The sequence below is a fragment of the Lucilia sericata genome, unplaced genomic scaffold (genome assembly GCF_015586225.1).
Source record: "Lucilia sericata isolate MDLA Ls3-8-SP2 unplaced genomic scaffold, ASM1558622v1 Contig000006F_arrow, whole genome shotgun sequence".
Lineage (NCBI taxonomy): Eukaryota > Metazoa > Arthropoda > Insecta > Diptera > Calliphoridae > Lucilia > Lucilia sericata.
The window spans coordinates 1,748,014-1,767,850 of NW_023994047.1; the positions used below are offsets into that span (position 1 = coordinate 1,748,014).

Consider the following 19,837-nt stretch of genomic DNA (forward strand, 5'->3'; position numbering starts at 1 on the left):
TACATTCATATGTATGTTTGTTATTTTCAGCGAGAGATTTAACACATGACTCTCTGTTGTCTAAGATGAGATTTCTTGTTTATGGTTAGACATAAGCTCTGCTAGACTGCACATTGGCTTAAATACAGCCACGGACGCTTGGTAGAGAAGTTGGTATATAAAGCTAATGCAACCAACGCGCCAGCTACAGTAAAAGAAATTGATTTTAATGAAAAACTTTAACGGATAAATTTAAAATAAAAACGTACAAATAAAACAAAATTAATTTGCATAGTAAATAATGAAGTGAATACAAGAAAAAATAATAATAATTACTAAAAGAAAAAAAATAAATTAATTAACTAATTCAAACAGCTTAAAAAGCTAAAATAATTAAATTCAAAATGAAGTTCTGTTTAAAAGTGGTAAGATTATAAATAAAATATATGAAAAAATACTTCATTGCTGCAAGAAATAAAATTTACATAATGTTTTAATTTTTTAGTTAATATTGTGTGTAGTTTTTATTCCAACCAAGTAAAAGTTACATCCTAACAGTTTTTTTATCTAATAGTGGTTTCACTTGTTTAACAACATCTTGCCAATTTGATGCAGGCTGTGCAAAAAAACTGCATCAAGCTATATATTTGTGTGCCGGAAGTTTTCTTATGAAGTGTGTTTCGTTAACTGGTTATCCAACCTGTTCAAATTGTTTTAGTTGTAATATACTATTAAAAAGGTCTTTTTATGGAATTGATTTAAAAATATTTTTACCGGCGTTTCTATTCGTTAGCAAACAATAATTGAAATCAATAGAAATTTATGTACTGTCTGTAATTAAAAAGAAAATTAGTAATTTAATTTCAGTTATTTAATAAAAAAATTACAAATATAATTGAACTATGACGACCTACATATATATATTTATGGTCAATATTTTTTCATTGGATTGTGAATATTTGTCGAAGTGATCGTAGTTTTTATAAACAACTTAATTCAACAGTATAATATCGTCTTAAAAATGCATATTTATACACAGATACTTATAAATATACATATATTCAAATTATTCTAAATATATTCCGAAAATATACGTTCTATAGTTGTAAAATTGGCGAATGATTGATTAATAATTATTGTTTTGCAAAAATTTACTTTCTATCATTTATCTTCATATATTTTAAAATCTGTCATGCGCATTTTAAAGAAATACACATTTTGCATAAATATTTCATAACTTTTTAAGAATATTCTACTGAACTAATGTTATGTACATACGTCTTCGAATAGGTTGCACAAATCTGAGTTCTTTGCCGTGGGAAAAATATTTAAAATTAATTTCTTCTCAAATGGAGATTAGATACAGCGTACTAATGCATTCCCCACAATTAATTTTTTTTTTATTATTTGCTTTAAAAAAGTTGTTTCGCATTTTAAGTATTTAATTGATTTTGAATTGTTTGTCTACATTGTACATATCACTCAATTACTACAAGAGTGGCATAACTTAAAACTTGCATTTTTTGATCTGAGTAATACAAAATATGCGCCGTTCATATGTCTTTCATATAGTTTTATCTATTTTCAGAAATGTAAATTTTTTCGGTGTGAGTTGGATTCATATGGTTGATAAGTAAAAATTTAGTTTAAATTAAGATGAAAATGTATTAACCTCTGCTTAAACATCAGATTCAAATTCGATTGTTTATATAAAAAATGGTAAAATGTTATAAAGTATTCAAAGCCGTTTTCTCGAAACGACGTTTTTAAAATAATGACAGTCTTGTAGTAAGTGTACAATATGTACATATATGATTATTAAGCTTCTAAAATGTCGCACAAAAAAAATTGATTTGCTCATTATGAACTAAAAAATTTAAATAATTTTTTTTTTCACGAATATTCATATTTATATACTTAAACAATGTTGGTGTATAGTTACACATAAACTTACTACGATTAATTTACTTTAACATCATTAAATTGTGTATAAAAGTACAACGTTTATCATTTTTATGGTCAAATTAAGACAAGGTCATGTAAGATATGTTTAAACATACTTTACAACACTTGTATGTGTTTATTAAGAAATATGAATTAAACATAATAATGAGTATTAAATGTTTTGTTACATAGATACATATACATATATGTACATACTTATAGTAATTGTAGTATTTTAAATGGTCAAGAAATATTTTTACCATAAATTGTATTAATTAATTGCCATTGTTCAGTTCTATTAAATATTGTGTTAAATGATGCTGTAAGTGGGATATAAATATAATGATTTTGTTTACCATAGAGAAGCTCATTGTAAAACTTTAATTAGTCACATTTTAAAGTGCTTAAAATAATGGTCGAATACTGTAATGCATATATACGTACTTATTTGCAGATTTTTTATCATAACAAATTACATTAAAAATATACATATACATATGTATGTAATGTAATAAAGTTTAATTGCATAGGTCCACAATAGTCTGTCAAATTGTTTACTTAAGTTAATAATAGCAATAGTTTATTTATGGCAAATGACCAGCATTAGTTACCCACTTACATATATTTTCATAAATAAACTCATTTAAATTTTAATATCAAGGCCATCGATAATAATTTTTACAATTGTACCAATTATTTTTTATAATAGAGTTTTTAAAAGTAGACTACATTAAGCATTTAACTCCTTACCACCGAAAATATTACATACGTTTGAATCAATTACATAAGTTGCTATAAAATTACTAATCATAACATCTTCGTTTTTAATTAACAAGTGGCCAACAAAGAGTGGCAACGTATGGTATTTAGGAGCATTTTATTTTGCGAATTTGTAGATTTTGCAACAGGTTTTTTATTTTTTATATTCATTAACCACAATTGCAACTGTAAAATTTACTATTATTATGCATACTTGTACATACATACATAAATGTATTTTCAAGAAAAGTGATTGTGTAATATTTCCATTCCAAATTTACAATGAAATTAATTTTTATCTTTTTTTAAAAAAATTTTCCTTATTTTATTTTGTATTTTAAAATTGTGCTATTAAAACACCATACTACTATTTGATCTTATATTTAAAAAAAAACTTTATAAATATTGAGGAATTTTTATATTTAAAAATCTAATAAAAATTTTCAAACTTATAAGAAAATGCAATAAATTACTTCCTGGAAAAATATAGTAATTTAATAATATCAAATTAAAGAAATATTATAAGAACACTAAAATCACTACATATAAATATTAAATTTAAATGTTTTATTAAATTGTTTATTAAATGTAGTATAAGTTATGGCAACCTTGTTCTGTTTAATTTATTCCACAACTATATTTAAGCTTAACTCTTTCATGAAATTTTATTATATCATTACAATATGTATCTTTTTTAAATGGTTGTAAAACATCATAAAAAGCTGCATTTCCAAGAAAACTTGAAAGTTTACGTTCATTGCAATATTGTGTGGCATTAACCGTATGCTGTAATACGTGATTGACTTGTAATATGGTCATGTCCATGTTTGGAGTTGCTTTGAAAATATCCCAACAATTTATGATTTTGTACAACTATTTTTATTGATTAAACAATAAATTGATCTACTCGCCTCCCCACATTTAAAAGCTTCTACTACAATTGTTTGTTTATATATTTTCAGAGTTTTTTATGTTTGTTATTTGTGACAGTGATTGCGACTGAAGAAACTAACTCAACAATAACAAAGAAAACAAATAGCAAGGTTGCGGAAAAGCTATCTTATCCAAAAAAAGTTAGTTCTATTAAAAAAAATCCCTCGAAAACTTCTTTGAAAAAAATAGCTGACATAACCGAGAAATTCAATGATCTGCCAGCCGATGATTTGGCATTTATTAAGGAATTGGATAAACAATTTAAACTGCACGGTGGAAAAGTTAAAATTAAAGTAGAAAATAAAAATGTCACCGAATCAAAAAATAGCAAAAGAACTATAGATGGAGAGTTGGGGTGAGTTATTATTGAATCACTTTAAATACATTTTCATGTTAATTAATAATATTTTCTTTTAGCTATGGTTATGCTCACAATGGTTATCAGTACAATCCTCCCAAGTTCATGTTTTATCCATATTCCCAACAAAATATTGGCAATAAGGCACCCAGTTACTTCCTAACAGGAGATGGAAAAACTGAAGTGTCAATAGAACCATCATATTCATACGAATTGAAGACGCAATCCTATATCACACAGAGTGGACCACAGATAGATGTACCTAAACCAGAACTTCAGCAACAAACGGATCATTTCCAGACACAACAGCACCATGGCCAACAACAGCATCAGTATGAAGAACCAGTTATTGTATTGCGTATACCAGGACCAGCTAAATATGCCACACATTTGCAAATGCTTTTGCAAAAATATTTAGAAATAAGAGCCGCACAATACTTGCGCATCTTAGAAGAAGCAGAACAAAGAAACAATCAGCAACATCAGCTTCAACAATTGGATTACGGACATGGAAATACTGCAATCAATGATGGTCAGGAAGAACTTGTTGAACACCATCAATCCCATGTTCAAATACCAGAGCAAAATGATTATCAACAGCAAGTACAATATGATCACCAAATTGCTGTTACACCTCAACCAGTTCAATACCCAGAAATAGATAATGTCTACCAGAACTATAAGCACAGACATTCTTCACAACCCGAACAACCGTTACAAGAACAGCAGTCTTATTATCCCCCACAACAAGGTGGAGAAGAACAGCAGGCACCTCAGTATCAACATCAAATACAATATCAGCCACAAGAACAACACCAATACCAACATCAGCCTCAATATCAGCAACAGGCACAAGAACAACCCCAGTTTTATTACACTCACCAACAACAATATGCTCAACCTGAAGGCCCGCCAGCCAACACATATCAGCATGTGTATTTAATGTCCATGATGCCCCAGGGACATTCCGATTATGAAGCATCTCAGGCTCAACCCGAAACACAACAACCTATTTATGTTCAAGAACAAACAAATCAAAATGAACACTCATCAACATTACCTGTAGCTGAAAATAATCCACGACCATCACACACTAAGGTTGTTTTTACAAACAAAAATGATAACTCCGCTCAAGATTACCAAATGTACCAGTTACCTTCCATAAAACCTAATGATAGACACACAGCCGCATCAGTGCCAGATTATCATCAAGATTTCCAGCAACAAAATCAGTATCAAAATTTACAAGAAAATCAGAACCAACAGGAAAGTTCAACCAACTACCAGCAACATTATAACAATGCGGAGCCGGCTAACCCCGAAGCAGCGCCCGTCACACAAAGACCATATAATTACCATGCCCATAGCGTTAAAGCTCGAGCAAGAGGACGGACAGCACATACAAGAAGAGCAGCTTCGGCAAAAGAGGCTGAAAATGGACTACAAAAAATACGCGAATTCGTACGCGAAAAATTAGGTGCCGAAACCGGTAGTGCTGTAGAATTTAAAACAACTCAAGTGATAGATGGTTGAACTGTGGATAGACTAAATTAAAATGGCGAGAAACCCAAAAATAACGATAGTGTTGGTCTAAATATAAAATGGTACTGATTTTTTATATCATATAAGTGTCTAAACATACATATTTTTTAATAAGTTTTGCGTTGTTTTTAATTTAATTTTGTTTTTATGTATATTTTGTGTTTATTTTTTATATACTTATGAATCTATTATACAATCTTGAATCTCAATATTTAAACTCATTTTCTTATAAATTCTCTATTGTTATAGATAACTGCTAACAATATACATACGTTGTTCTCTAAGCAAATTAACAAATAGACTACTTAATGAGTTTCAAAACGATTCTAATAAGGCAAAGAAAAGGGTTTAATATCTTAATAAACATTTCAATTGTTATTCATTAAAATTAATCCATTCATTTTATATTCTGCAATTATAATTGAAATCAATTCTCACACTTCATTTCAGTTGAAAATAGGTTTAATATTAAAAAAATTTTAAAAGAAATGTATTAAAATGTGCAATATTTTATTATAAGACTCTTCATTATATACATACGTAGTACATATGTATTTATTTGAAGTAATTCAAAAAGACTTCAAAAATACGAAAAATTTCATAAATTAAATTGTATCTGGTTCTTGATGAACTACAAATTTAATGATTATATTTAAATAAAATCTAACCAAAAATGGATTATACAGTTGCAATTGTTTGACTTATACAAATCAGTAATAGTATTTGCATGTTTAAAAACTTAATGTTATTTTATTAAAAAATGAACAGTAGAGGTATTTAAAATCTCTAACTTTATCCATGTTCCGAATATAACGCTAGAAGACGTACTAATCCAAAAACAATGGACAGTTAGTTATATTGTATATTGATAAACAATTTTATAAAAGCTTTAAATAAAACATCTGAAATTATTAACCAATAACAGTTTTAAGTGGTAATGTTAAAAATTAAGCTCGTAGTTAATATTTTGACGCCGTAATATAGACAGTATTTTTAAACGAAAATTTATTTTATTTCTTTGCATTATATATTAAAGCTTTTCTAAAATTAACCCATTCGTATGGGAAATAGTTTCAAATATACAACTATATAAGTGCTTTTATACATGCATACATATATTTTTGAGGGTACATTTTCGTACTATTATTATTTAATACTTTTTGTGAATCAAAAGTTTGTACATTTTAAATTACACGCAACTGAATAAAACCATGATTTAGTTTTATGGTCAAGCAACTCACCATCAACAAATATGCGTCAAAATTATAAGTATAGTTTTTCATAAAGAAAATAATTAAATATACAAACATTGAAATGATTCCACCTATATCCAATCGAAAGTATAAAAATGTGCAATATAATTTCGCCACACCATTTGCACTTATTTTTTCTCTACATGGAATATATTATCCACTTTTATTCATTTAATACCACGAGTAGTGATACCAACCAAGTCTTTGTTTTAACAAAAAAGGAAATATGTATTACATTAATAAACATACGTACATCACAGTCATATTGAACTATTTTTTTATTTTAAAATGAAAGAAGGAAACTGATTACTGCAAATATAATGAACTCAGTATATTTTGGTAATTTCATTACATATTTATATTTTGAAAAATTATTAAGTACAAGCAATAAACATCTGTTATATCTAATGTATCTACCAATATTTAAAACAATACCCACTCAATCTTAACAACAATAATCAATGTCTATTTAAACTTTCATTTTGTATAAAATAAACATTTAAGTGCGTGATTTAATGCTTGTATCATCTGTATATAAAACTTGGCAACTTTTTGTAGCCATCATTAATCTAGATAAACCACTTTTATTACTTACTAATTGTTGGTAATCGAATAGTTGTTAAAGGTGTTTGCTGAAACATGCTCAGGCCGAATAATTTAAAGTCAAGTTATACAAAAGAAATCTTCCGAATATTTTTATTTAACAAGTCTAAATATTACATCCATATCCATATAATCTGATAAGTTCGTTATTCAACAGTCTCTATTGCGAACTCTTCACGAATAAGCCCTTGTATAGTTCTTTCATAGTTATATCGGTCATTGGCAATTAAAGGATCGAAACTTAAAAAACCTGGCTACACGTTAAGTGGCTTTAGAATAATAAAAACAGATTAATGTAGCAGACATTCAAATCTTTTAATCAAATAAACAAAATCAATGACACTAAATAAAAATAAATATACATATCTGAAAGATTTTAGCACTGTGGATATTTAAAAGACTCGATTTTTAGTAAACCAGCAATATCTAAGTAATTTAACTAAATATTCAAAGTTATTATCATTATAATTTGTCTCCTTTTCGAACTGTACATAAACACTTGACCAAGAGCTTCCCTATGGAATTTCACAAATCGGTCGGTCTTTTAGCTAATTATGGTTAAATTTCAGTATCTACTCTTTTGTTTTCGTTGCAATTTCTTACAATCGTACAAATGACATAAGTGTTAAACTATTTAACCACACTGACATTTATCTTTTTTTCGCACAAGCACAAAAACTTCATCTTTGGTGCCAAATTACTTTTATTGTAATGTTTAAAATGCCAATACACGTCGTTATTCATAGTTTTATCCACTATAGTAACAACATTTTACGAATGATTTTACATATGAATTTTGTAAATACATATTGTATTGAAACAAAAAGGCGTTTCCTAGATGAAAATAAATAATTATGCAATTTGGCATTTTGAGACTAGTTAAATAAATTTTAAATAGCATTTGATTAAAAATTTGCTAGGGAATATTAAATAGATAGTATAGTATACTTTATTTTATTAATTGTAGAGTTTTTATAAGTTAAATTGTTAAAAATTTTAATAATTTTTATAAAAACTTGGCTCTACAAAATCTTCTTCGACTTTTGTATTTCAGAATTCGGAGATCCAATGTTTTTGAAACAAAATAATTAAAACCTTTTAATAAACATATTATTTATGTAATTAACCAGTACCTCACCCAACACAGTAACAAACAACTTTATTATATTTAAAAAGTTTTCTTCAATGAAATCTCCCACAGCATATTAACAGCTTCCTGGCATGAATTATTGGCCCAAAGACTTATTTCAGACTTGTATGCAAATCAAAACGGAAATATTTATAATTCAATGGTAAAAAGATGACATTTGCTGAAGAAATAAAAGCTAGGAAATATGTACATACATGTATTATAAACAATTAAACCAATACTAATATTATTTTATAATTTATGGGAAATATGTTTTTTTAATAGTATTTAGTAACAAGTTACAAATATTATTAAAAAAATTTGTTATAAATTTTTAATAGTGTGAAAAAATATATACATATTTAATTGATTTTACATCATACATATTACTGCAAACTAAAAAAGTAAGACAAAGAAAAATAAACAAAAATAAGATTTTTATGGTGAATGATTTTCTTGTAAAGCAGTTTCTTTAATTGTGGTAATAAAAAACTCTATTTTTAAAACAATGCGGCTGAAAAATAACAATTTATAAAAAAAACTTTCCTTGTGGGTGAATTTTTTCAGCCAAAAATAAAAAGTATTTCTTTACTTACGGCATTTAAGTTACATTTTAAATTTATATCTTTTTTTAGTACACAAATCTTGGAAAATTTATATTAAAAAAGCATTTTCAAGTGTAAATATTGTAATAGAAATATACCTTGATAATTTACAACTGATAAATTAATGGGGAAAACTGATTAGTTTAAAACAAATTAAAACATATATTTAACCTAATCAAAAATGCCAGTTCAACAAATTACAAGCTAAATACATTTCTACTTTCAAAGAAATTAAAACATTTATAATCTTATTTCAAATAGTTTTTCCGCCAAAGTAACAACTTAACTGATGTATTAATTATGCTAAAGTTATATTTTAAACAAATAATAAATATTTAAAACTCTACATAGTGTTTTAAATTCGTTTACCAACTGTGACAAATCACGAGCAATTCTGTTTAAATAGTTAATAATTAATTGACAATATTAGAAAGTTTCTGTTATTAATTTTAAACATAGTTTTTATTGTTTAAATCTGGTTGTGCAGAATTTACAGTATCTATACAAAAAGTTGAAAAAATTATTTAAATAATTACATAAATATTTACAGCTTTGTTATATTATCATTATTATCTAAATAGTATAAAATTAACATGTATAATCATATTATTTTTAATAATTTCAGAGACATATCTTGTAGGCAATATATGAAATCAATATAAACAATTAACCCATTTTAAAAATATATAGTTAAATATTTCGTTCTACATTGAAAACGATTTTAATAGGAAAGTCATTAATTGTAACACCATTTATGATTTATTTTGTATATGGCTCATTATAATTTTTGTCGAAATTGGTAGAAATATGGCTTCCGTGGTTAATTAAACATTTCACTGCTTACAATGTGAAGTGAAGTTATTTTAACGAGTTTTTCACTTTTAACAGTGACATACTAGTACAGCATCATGTAATGAAACAATACAAAAACGCATTATCATTTATACCAGATAATTTGTTATATAAACTGTTTGGCTGTCTAGTTTTCATTAAAGTTGAAAATACAACTTAATGTCTTGAGATCATAGAAATAAGTAAGAAAAGTTGTATGGCCAGCAAAAGATGTTTAAACAAACTAACAAAGTTCAACGTCATTGTCATTACGATACTAAAAACAATGTTTAAAACAATCGAACAAACGTTTAATATATATCAAATGTAATTAAACAACATTTAATTAATTACAAAGTCATCAGCACTTGACAATTGTGTAAAAATAAAATGTCACAATCTTCAATACTTTAATAAAAAGTAAAACATTGAAGAAGGTATAAGTGGATTTTTATGCTAAAAATATGAAGTAATATTTGTTTATAAATACCTGTTATCACTAAATTGATTCAGAGCCAAGTTTTTACAGAGTTTTTTTTTTTTTTTTTTGTTCATTTCTGCAAGTTTTTGAAATGCACACATTTATATGCACCAATTTTTTACGTTTCTATCATTATACAAATGCATTATGCACAAGTATTGTATAAAGTGTTCGAAATGCTGACTGCATGTTTACATGCAAGTTTTTTTTAACAGGGAAAATGTTGAATGCTACGAACGTTGGAAAATACCATTCAAAAAAGAAATTCACATTATAAAAGCTTTGGATTGGACATATTGCGAAAACAATTGATGTTTAGATACCAAAGTGAAATGTACGCGCTACAGTTAAAATTTTTATACATAACCTTGCTCATTGTAAGTAACGCCAACAGTTCGGGATAATAAACAAAATGGACATTTTGCAAATGTCCTGCTTCAGTGCAGTAATATTTAAAATAATTTAACCTAATAAAAAATGATATAAACTGAAAAATCAGTGATAAAAGCATAAAAGAAAACATGTCTAAAAACAAAAAAGAAATTGTGAAAATGTGTTGTCTAAAACTGGTTTAATTAGTCATTTTTAACAATAAAAATGGATAATTTGTGTTGCAATAATGCCAGGATAATGATCGTATAATTGTAATGATGGTGTTTGTAAAAATCAGTTTTAATATTATTCGATTTCAATAAAAAGTTAACGTAACGTGTTAATGAACTTTACACCAACATAATGTTATTTATTTTCTATTGTTGGAGTTTAGTGTTGGGTGTTGGCGTTAAATTTTAGCCAAGCGTGATAAAAATAAATCAAATCTAAGTAAAAGCGAAAGCTTTTTTCTTTCCTAAGAAACTGTAAATACAAAATAAACAATATAAAAAAGTCAATAACATGAACATTAAGATTAATCAATTAATTATAAATCTAAGGTTGCATTTCCGAAATAACAGAAAACTTTAGTTCTTGGTTGTTTGCAAAAAATAATTCTCTACGATTTAGTTGTATTTAACTGAAATCAACAAAACTAATCAAAATTTTCAAAAAGTCTCTTCTTCCTTATCAAATAAACTTATAAATTTTATATAAAATAAAATCCTTTAAATATAAAAAAATAACAATTCTATGATTAAAAATTATGAATACATTATCCTACGGGCTTCAAAATGTTTTAGTGCATAAACAATAACATAATTGGTTTAATATACTCCTACACAATTTAGTGATAAATATTGTGATTATTAGGTGTTAAAAATAAAAAAAACTTCATATGGATTGTTGAGCAGATTATTTTCTAATCACTCATTCAAATACTTAAAGAAAGGATTTGCAGTAAATAACATACCAATTTATTTAATCCATAGAATTTTTAAAAAAATTAAGCAATGTTTGTAAATCTTCATAAAGGACTAAATAAAATATGTCATAGAATCCTTCTTGTATTTTTTCAATCATCTTCATAATCAAATATGTATATTAAATTTATAAATTAAATCATTAATTTTCAAATTAGCTCAACAAAATTAGGTTTAACTATTTACCAAATTATTGTCAAGCTTCTTTAGATAATTTACTATTTTAAAACTATACTTATTACAGCATTAAAGAAATAGTTCTTTCTTAACTTTAAAGAATATTTTTTAATTCGTTTTACTTTATCCAATATTCTCCCGAGTTATGGTCAATTTCATAAATAAATATTTGTTAATTGTTATTTGTTTACATCTTGTGCTGAGATATCTCTGTCTTGATATGATATTTGTATCATTAATTAAACTCAACAGTAAAACATCTTGCAATAATTGGTATAAATAACCAAGCATTTATTTTACCAAATATAAAATTAATTTATAAATTTATTAAACATACACATTTATTCATACCTTCCTAATTAAAAGAAACACCATAAGATTTTTATAAATTTAAACTATAGCGTAATTTCTTTATTTATTCAATTTAAAGGTAGCATCTTTAGGGTTTAATGAAGCTGTAGCAAATGGACGTAATAGACGTCGTTTTGGTCCCGGCAACACTAAACAGTCTTCGGATGAAGCTACCGAAAAAACCTCAGCTGATCAAATAATAGCAGCCTCATCCAATACTGAACCTAATAAATATCGTCGAGGTGGTGCATACTCCACAGATGCAGGAGGTAAACCTTATTAGTTTATTCCCTTATTCAATTCTAAACATTACTTGCATTCTTTTTAAGACTATATATACAATACGGCCGATATTAATTTAATACAGCCTGAGCATAAACCTCTACATACTAAAATAACAGCCAAATACACTAGCAGTATCACAATACCTCATGATTCATCCGAAGATACTGAAACAGCTGAAGAATATGTGGCCAAAGCAATGGGTATGTATGGATCGCGATTGCGTGAACCTATACGCGTACCCTATGAACCAGAACCAACACAAGCTGAACAACCTCAACAGTACTACCAGCAACAGCAAAAAGAACAGGATCATGCACAACAAGAAAATCAACAATTGCTAGAACATCATCAACAACATCAAGAACAACTACTAGAACATCATCAACAACATGAACATCAACAACAGCATGAGCATCATCAACAACATGAGCATCATCAACAACATGAACAACAAAAGCAAAACGAGGAACAAAAACAAAATAATTACGAATATTTCACCTACACGCAAAAGGAAGTACAACATCCACAATATGCAACTGACGAAGAACAATCACAGCAACAAGCTTACCATCAATATTCCTCTAGACCTTCCTCCGAAAACGATCCAAAACAACAATTGGAAGAACATTTACAAGCTAAGCTTCAAGAACAAATACAACAAGCTCAGCAATTGGTAAAAGACAGAGAGCAGAAAGAACCAGCAGCAGAACGTAATGAAGCCGTTGAATCTCCCGCACCAGTGTATGAAAAAGATCCTGTCACCAGATCCTACAATATTTATGAAGAACACACCGAAGGTTATGATCCAGCACAGCAATCAGTTGTAGACCGTAACTATCGCACTAAATATATATACAAACCTGTTCCCCAATATCAAGAAAATTCCAATGAAAATGATGATAGGATACGAGTGTCCGCTTCCACGGAAATACCAAAAGCCGAAATCATGAAGCAAATTGAAAAGTCTGTCATTAAATATATGAAGGAGTTGGAAGCAGAAGGCAAGATTATTGCAGCCCCTCAAAACCAAGAATCCAAAACCTATTTTAAAGTCATAACTGTTCCAGGAAGTGATGAGAAACGTATTGCATCTTCTACAATTAAGCCAACGAAATATATTTCCTCTTCTAGTGGCAACTATCAAGATCCCTATAAACACTTGCCTTCTCACTCCATATCTCAAAACCAAAAGTACCACAAAAATTCTGTTCCTAAACCTAATTATCAGCCAGAAAACGAAAATGCGTATCAAGCGCCTGCCCATGATGTAGCCGAATTAACGCCAAATGTTGAATTTATCTACAAAATAAAAACAAAAGCACCTTTACACACCGCCACAGTAAAAACTGTTTCCAAACCTTATAATCTACCTATCAAGTCATACGAGCAATTTGATCATTCACAAGCACTAAAGAACTTGGAAGAATTTGATCTTTCTCATGTAGTTACAACCCCGGATCCAGAAGAACATCAAAGTGCTTCACCCAACAAGCCAAACAAATTGTATTTCAATTCAGAAATCTATCACGACATTAACTCCTTGCCATATAAACAAAAGCAGCGAGCCGAAGCAGAATTCCGTAAATTAAAGGCTGCAGCAGAAAATCATCCAGACTATAAAGGTTACGCCGCTTCCAATTCTCAAGGTGGCTATTATGCAGAACCACCAACTGATCGTGAACCTGATCGCGAAGCTTCTAGTTCCAATGTTTCCGAAGATGGCTATCCTATAATGAACCCTTACCAACATGTTCTAAAGAAGGAGGCAATGCCTACTAAATATGATGATGCCAATGCTAGTTATGAGCAGCAACAGCCTCGAAATCATAAATATAAGCCTCTAGAACTTGATAGTTATAATCCTAAATTTAATAACAATCCTGAGGGTTATGGATACCAACAGACTTATAAGACACACCTAACAAACAGACATGCTCCCGGTAAAAGAGGTAAACGTGGTGGCACCGCTCATCAAAGTGCAAACAAAAAGTCAACACATCGTGCTTCTATAAAAGATTATGAAGCTAACGTTGCTCTACGTCCACCACCAAAAAATTAAAAAACTAATCTATTATTTTAATAGCCAACGCAAATGAAATTACTAGAATTTTTCTTTATTTATTTATAATTAATTATTTTATAATATCTTTTTATAATAATTTTAATGCACCTGAAGTTGTGCTGAATTTTAATTTAATAACAATTACTATTGTTTAATTGTACACCAATTTCAAATGATATTAAAAGTTTGTGTTATTTATTTTTAATAATTTTTATAAACAATAGTCTCGTGTGTTTTATTTTTTACAATAATCTTGAAAGAAAATCTCCAAATGAAATTATTACTTTACATAAAGAGTGAACTATGTAATAGAATCTGCAAATCAATGACAAAAAAATATTGCATAGCAAACCAAAGTTATATAAACTTGCACTATAATTCAATACTAATACTTATTGTCTACTTTTTAATTATTAAAATGTTAAAATAACCGGTGAAATTTTCTTTTAAACTACTTTTAAAAAGTAAATTTTGCTCCCTACATGATTCGTGTTTTGAAATGATTATTATATTTTATTAAGTAGTGCATTACTTTACTTTTATTAAATGATTACAAATTCGTTAAAATTATTGGCAAAATATATCGTATAGCAAATAAATGTCTCAAAAATTTTAATATAATTCCATATCATTTATCTGTTTTAAATAAATAAATGTTAAAATTATCAGTGAGAGGGTCAACGGACAATGAACGCATACTAAATCCAACATATACAATCATTATTAGTTAACATTGAGTTTGCAGAACTTAAATTTATATCCATCGATGCATATTTACCAAATCAAATGTACACAAAATTGGTAAATCCAAAAAAATTTATAATATTTATGCTTTCAAATAAATAAATAAATGTTAAAATTATCAGTGAAAGGGTCATCGGAAAATAAAAGCATACTAAATCCAACATATACAATCATTACTAGTCTACTATATGCATTACTAGTTAACATTGAGCTTCCAGAAGTTATACTTATATCCATTGACGCATATTTCCCCAAACAAAATTGGTAAATCCAGCAAAATATAATAATAATAACTGAAAAAAATCACAAAAATTGATATGTATTAATAAAAATATTCGTATTACATGATGTACAAATTTTTTCTTTAAATGCAGGGAGGCCTACTTTTCCATCTCAGGCTATGTGTTAATCAAATGACATAGCACTATTACTCAAAGCTTCTTCCCTGATCAAGTTACTTTATCTCGTGTTGTAAGGCTAAATGGTAATCCTTTTGTAACAACAAGAAATCCACACAAGTACGTTACAAATAATATCGTATCCATTTGTATTTGCATATTTCATATATCTTTGTTGTGAAGTAATCCTGCTATGTTCAAAGCCTTTTTGAAACGGTTCAACGACAAAATCCTTCTCCAAAAGAGCAATTTCAACATACATAGAGGTTTCAATCCGTAGTGATCTTATTCCTTTTGGTAATTTATAATCTTATCAGCTTTTATACACAGCATTTTTATTCCATTAAATTATAAGCTCGCTATAGTTGAGGCACAAGACATTTTTTGTTGAATTTTTAAAAATTGATTTATCAAATCCAAATTTACTTTCAAACAATATCTATTTTGCTATTAAATGTCAATTTCAAAAAATGCGATTTCGCCTTGTTTTATTTATGTAATGAACACAACCAATCACAAATGTTTGGGAACAGAGTTGCCAGAAAAAAGCTAACATATATCTCCAAGTTATTATATTATTATATTATTTATGATAATTTGTAACAATTATTTGTTATTGAACATATATTATATCTGTGGAAGTAACTATTGCCAATACCATATCAAATTTTCAAAATGTTTGTATATTTGTTGACGATATTATTTTAATATTTAGTCAAGAAAAATTATAAAATTTTGATTTCTTTGTTCCTAGCCGCCGAACAAAATGTCAAAGCCGCCGCCGCCGAAAATTTTTCAGCTTAATACTTCTTGAAAATTTCGCCATATTTTGTACAATTTACAGAACACTTTCGCTAAATTTATGGAATTTTACAATATAAAATATATAAAATTAACTTGTTTTCATTTAAGCAAGTTTTCTTTTATCTAATAATAAGCTGCTCATTGAAATTTAGCCGGTGTAAAACTTTGCTCAACGTTCGATGTATATGCCTCGCCTCAGATATTTTCGTGTTTTATGCGCCGCTGCTTTTACTGCAAACCAGCTTCGTTGACGTCAACAGAGCTATACCTTTTTACATTGCTGGTATGTCATACCGTCAATTCTGCCGACTGCGAAAAGAAATTCTGCTAGAATTTTTCGCGCCTAACTGTTTTCTGCATTTTTTATTTGCAAAAAAAAAAAATTTTGTGGCGTGTGTGAAAAATTGTGTGAAAGAAAAATCAAATTGGAAAAATTAATTGTATAGAATATACTAAAATTTGAAAGCAATAAGATAAGAATCATGATGTAATAAGTGCATCCTGATAAGAATAATTAAGTTAATTACAACTAAACAAAAATTTTTCTAAAACAAACAATCAAATGTGCGAATAGTCGAATGAATTGGAGCAGACCATCCGTAAGTGAGAATTTACAATAATGAATTAATGTACCTTAAACGTTGAGCATAGGAGATTTTGTTTTCGAATGCCAATGAATCGAATCCTGATGCTGTGACATGGCAAATATTGCATCTGTACGAATTGAAAGAAATATCCAACCAGAATCTTTGCCATGATATTGTTCAATGGTATTCCATCCCGGAATGTATTCCCCACAAACATGTTGAAAACGACGTTCCGTAAATGCAGCAATATATGTCGCCCCAACGAAATATCTGCCATTGAATTACTAATATAAAAACAAAAAGTGTCCAATGTGTGTGTGAGTATAAATTCCAAATAGCAAAGAACTTATTGTTGCCATTGCAATTTGCAAATGATGAATTATCATAAGACGAGGCCCACTACTTAAACAAGGTTGAAACAAAATCCGCATCATCATCTCAATGCAAATTATTTACCCGCATCGCCATTCACAGAACAAAATATGTAACATCATGATCAAGAATAGCAGCTGCCAAAGGAAACCTCCAATTGTGTTACTGATGCCACTAAAGATTCGGATTGTCTCAACTATTCAATTGGTAAAAGTACCTCTACTGCCGCTAAACCATATTAAAATCAAATTGAGATTGTCGAAAGGTAATTAAATGTACAATTTATTGCTAAATGTTTTTTTTTAATCATGTCCATATTTAATTTAATTTTAAAGACGTCGTTCCTCACGACTTGCTTCCTTGGACGATGATTTTCTGGCTATTGCACAGCATGAACGACATATTTCTCCTACCAAAGTTGTAGTACATGACAATATCAAGACAAAAACCAAAAATGATACGATCCGGTAATGAAACCTGCACTTAATATTCGCAGTAGTTCAACTAAAGGAGAAAACGAAACTCGAAATCTCTTGCGAACTTTTACATGTTTCAGTTGTGCCAAAGTATCTGCCCTGCCGTGAAAAGCCGTTTAAAAATATTTACACATTTTTAGAAGACAAAAGGATCAATGGTATTATGTCAGGAACAGGCGAAAAGATGATTTACTACCGTTCGATTTTTTGGAAATAAATGTTATGCGTTTAACTGAACCTCGTCATATATAGGCAATTGACAGGCAAAACATTGCCATTGGAACATGCACATACATTGTTGGATGGAACGTTTCACTACTCCCCCGCTTAGTAAAGTACATACAGTACATACGGCTGTACGTGATTGGTCTAAAATATCTGCAGCTCGTTAGGTTGTAGTAACTATAGCCACTACCATGGATTTACCACATTGTTTGTTAATGGGTAAAGTCACCTCTGCCATACAGTTAGTAGCAAGGTAAGTCTAAAATATAAACAAAGCCTAAAATATAAGCAAAGTATAAACAAAAACATTTCTTAGTTTTACTAATTGCTTTTTCAAAAATCGAAACTGGTTTAACTTAAAAGAGTTAATTTAATAAGTGAAAACATAAGACCTTTTTATTTTTATTAATTTTTTAATATTAAATTCAATTTCACTTTACGGTATTCTTAAATTATTTTATTTTTTATGAAATTTGGAATAATTTTTAGAACTACTTTTCATCTCATCTTTAATTGTGTTTTAAAAGTTTTAATACACGCGACATTAATGAAAGTCTGCTGAAAATCAAAGAAGTTCTAAAATATAGCGACGTCGGTCGGAATATAGTGACAATATCGGGCGAAAAAAATGATTATTTAAGCCATTTTAATTTCTGAAAATTGTACTTATTTATTTTATCTTATGGTGAGAAATGTTTTTTCTGATTTTGGGTATTTTGTGGAACGGTAATATTTTCTATCAGTACATTTTCCTGTGGGCTACAAGTTATAAATAGTTATATCATGGTCAAAATTGATGTTTCTATACTTTCAATAATTTGATGATATCCAGTGAGAATCTTTTTTTAGGAATGAACAAACACATGTCATCATTTATCTTTGGTTTCTAGTATGTGGAATTGTAGTTTTTAAATTTTGATTTTAATTTCAATGGAAATAGTCTTCGTAAATACTATTCCTTAAGAAAATGTTACTAAAACTTAAACTAGATAAAAAATACTAATGCATTATTTTCCCTACAGGTTCCTTAGAATTTAGTTGTCACTAGGAAGGACGTATCAATTGGAATAAACCACTATAATGCCAAATTAAATGCAGTGTAATTGGCAAATATAAAAATATAAATAAAATTTAGAATTTACTAAAATTAGAACATATACTAAAGTAGTTTATTTTGTTTCAGATTACTCAGCTATGGCGATAGGCGCAAATACGTTCCCACGACAATCGGTTCTTCGCACTGAAACAACTTGGAGTTCAACGAACAACGACCAAGGATTGTCAACTCAGCCACACCGACTTTACACGTGTCGCTGCTACAACAAAAATACAGTAGCTGAAACATCTGGGTGAGCGAAAATTTAATTCAAACTTAAAACAGAAAAAAAGAACAGTAGGTCGTGATTGGACAGATAGTTTATATAATTAAGCTAGGACTCGATAGAAACATATTTCTATAATTCATGTTGAATTAAATATAAATTCCTTAACTGCGTGTTTTACCCCTAAATTAACAGATAGTTTATATAATAAAGCTAGGACTCGATAGAAACATATTTCCATAATTCATGTTGAATTAAATAT

The 19,837-nt window shown here is 28.3% G+C and overlaps 2 protein-coding genes across 12 annotated transcripts in view; both read left to right on the forward strand.

Annotated features, from left to right (window-relative positions):
- The window catches only part of LOC119601906 (putative mediator of RNA polymerase II transcription subunit 26), a 123,668-nt gene extending 108,777 nt beyond the window's left edge, over nucleotides 1-14,891 (forward strand). For 10 of the 11 annotated variants that reach the window (XM_037953195.1, XM_037953176.1, XM_037953159.1 and 7 more), the window contains 2 exons: nucleotides 12,380-12,569; nucleotides 12,630-14,891. In XM_037953195.1, coding sequence (XP_037809123.1) covers nucleotides 12,380-12,569; nucleotides 12,630-14,644 — 2,205 coding nt within the window. In that variant the 3' untranslated portion in view covers nucleotides 14,645-14,891. Of the gene's footprint in view, nucleotides 1-10,735; nucleotides 10,795-12,379; nucleotides 12,570-12,629 lie in introns of those variants that run through there. The other variant, XM_037953151.1, reaches the window with a different exon arrangement.
- Nucleotides 136-6,187, forward strand: LOC119601953 (putative mediator of RNA polymerase II transcription subunit 26). The gene is made up of 3 exons (XM_037953262.1): nucleotides 136-404; nucleotides 3,645-3,970; nucleotides 4,033-6,187. Exons 1-3 carry the CDS (start codon nucleotides 384-386, stop codon nucleotides 5,504-5,506), a joined length of 1,821 nt encoding a protein of 606 aa, XP_037809190.1. The 5' UTR covers nucleotides 136-383; the 3' UTR covers nucleotides 5,507-6,187.
- Nucleotides 14,892-19,837: the final 4,946 nt, after the last annotated feature.

What these genes read in the sequence shown, in the direction of transcription:
- LOC119601953 (XM_037953262.1), top strand. Translation starts at nt 384, where the DNA reads ATGAAGTTCTGTTTAAAAGTG. An exon ending in TGAAGTTCTGTTTAAAAGTG is followed by an intron (nt 405 to 3,644) that starts GTAAGATTATAA and finishes ATATATTTTCAG; the next exon opens with AGTTTTTTATGTTTGTTATT. An exon ending in ACTATAGATGGAGAGTTGGG is followed by an intron (nt 3,971 to 4,032) that starts GTGAGTTATTAT and finishes ATTTTCTTTTAG; the next exon opens with CTATGGTTATGCTCACAATG.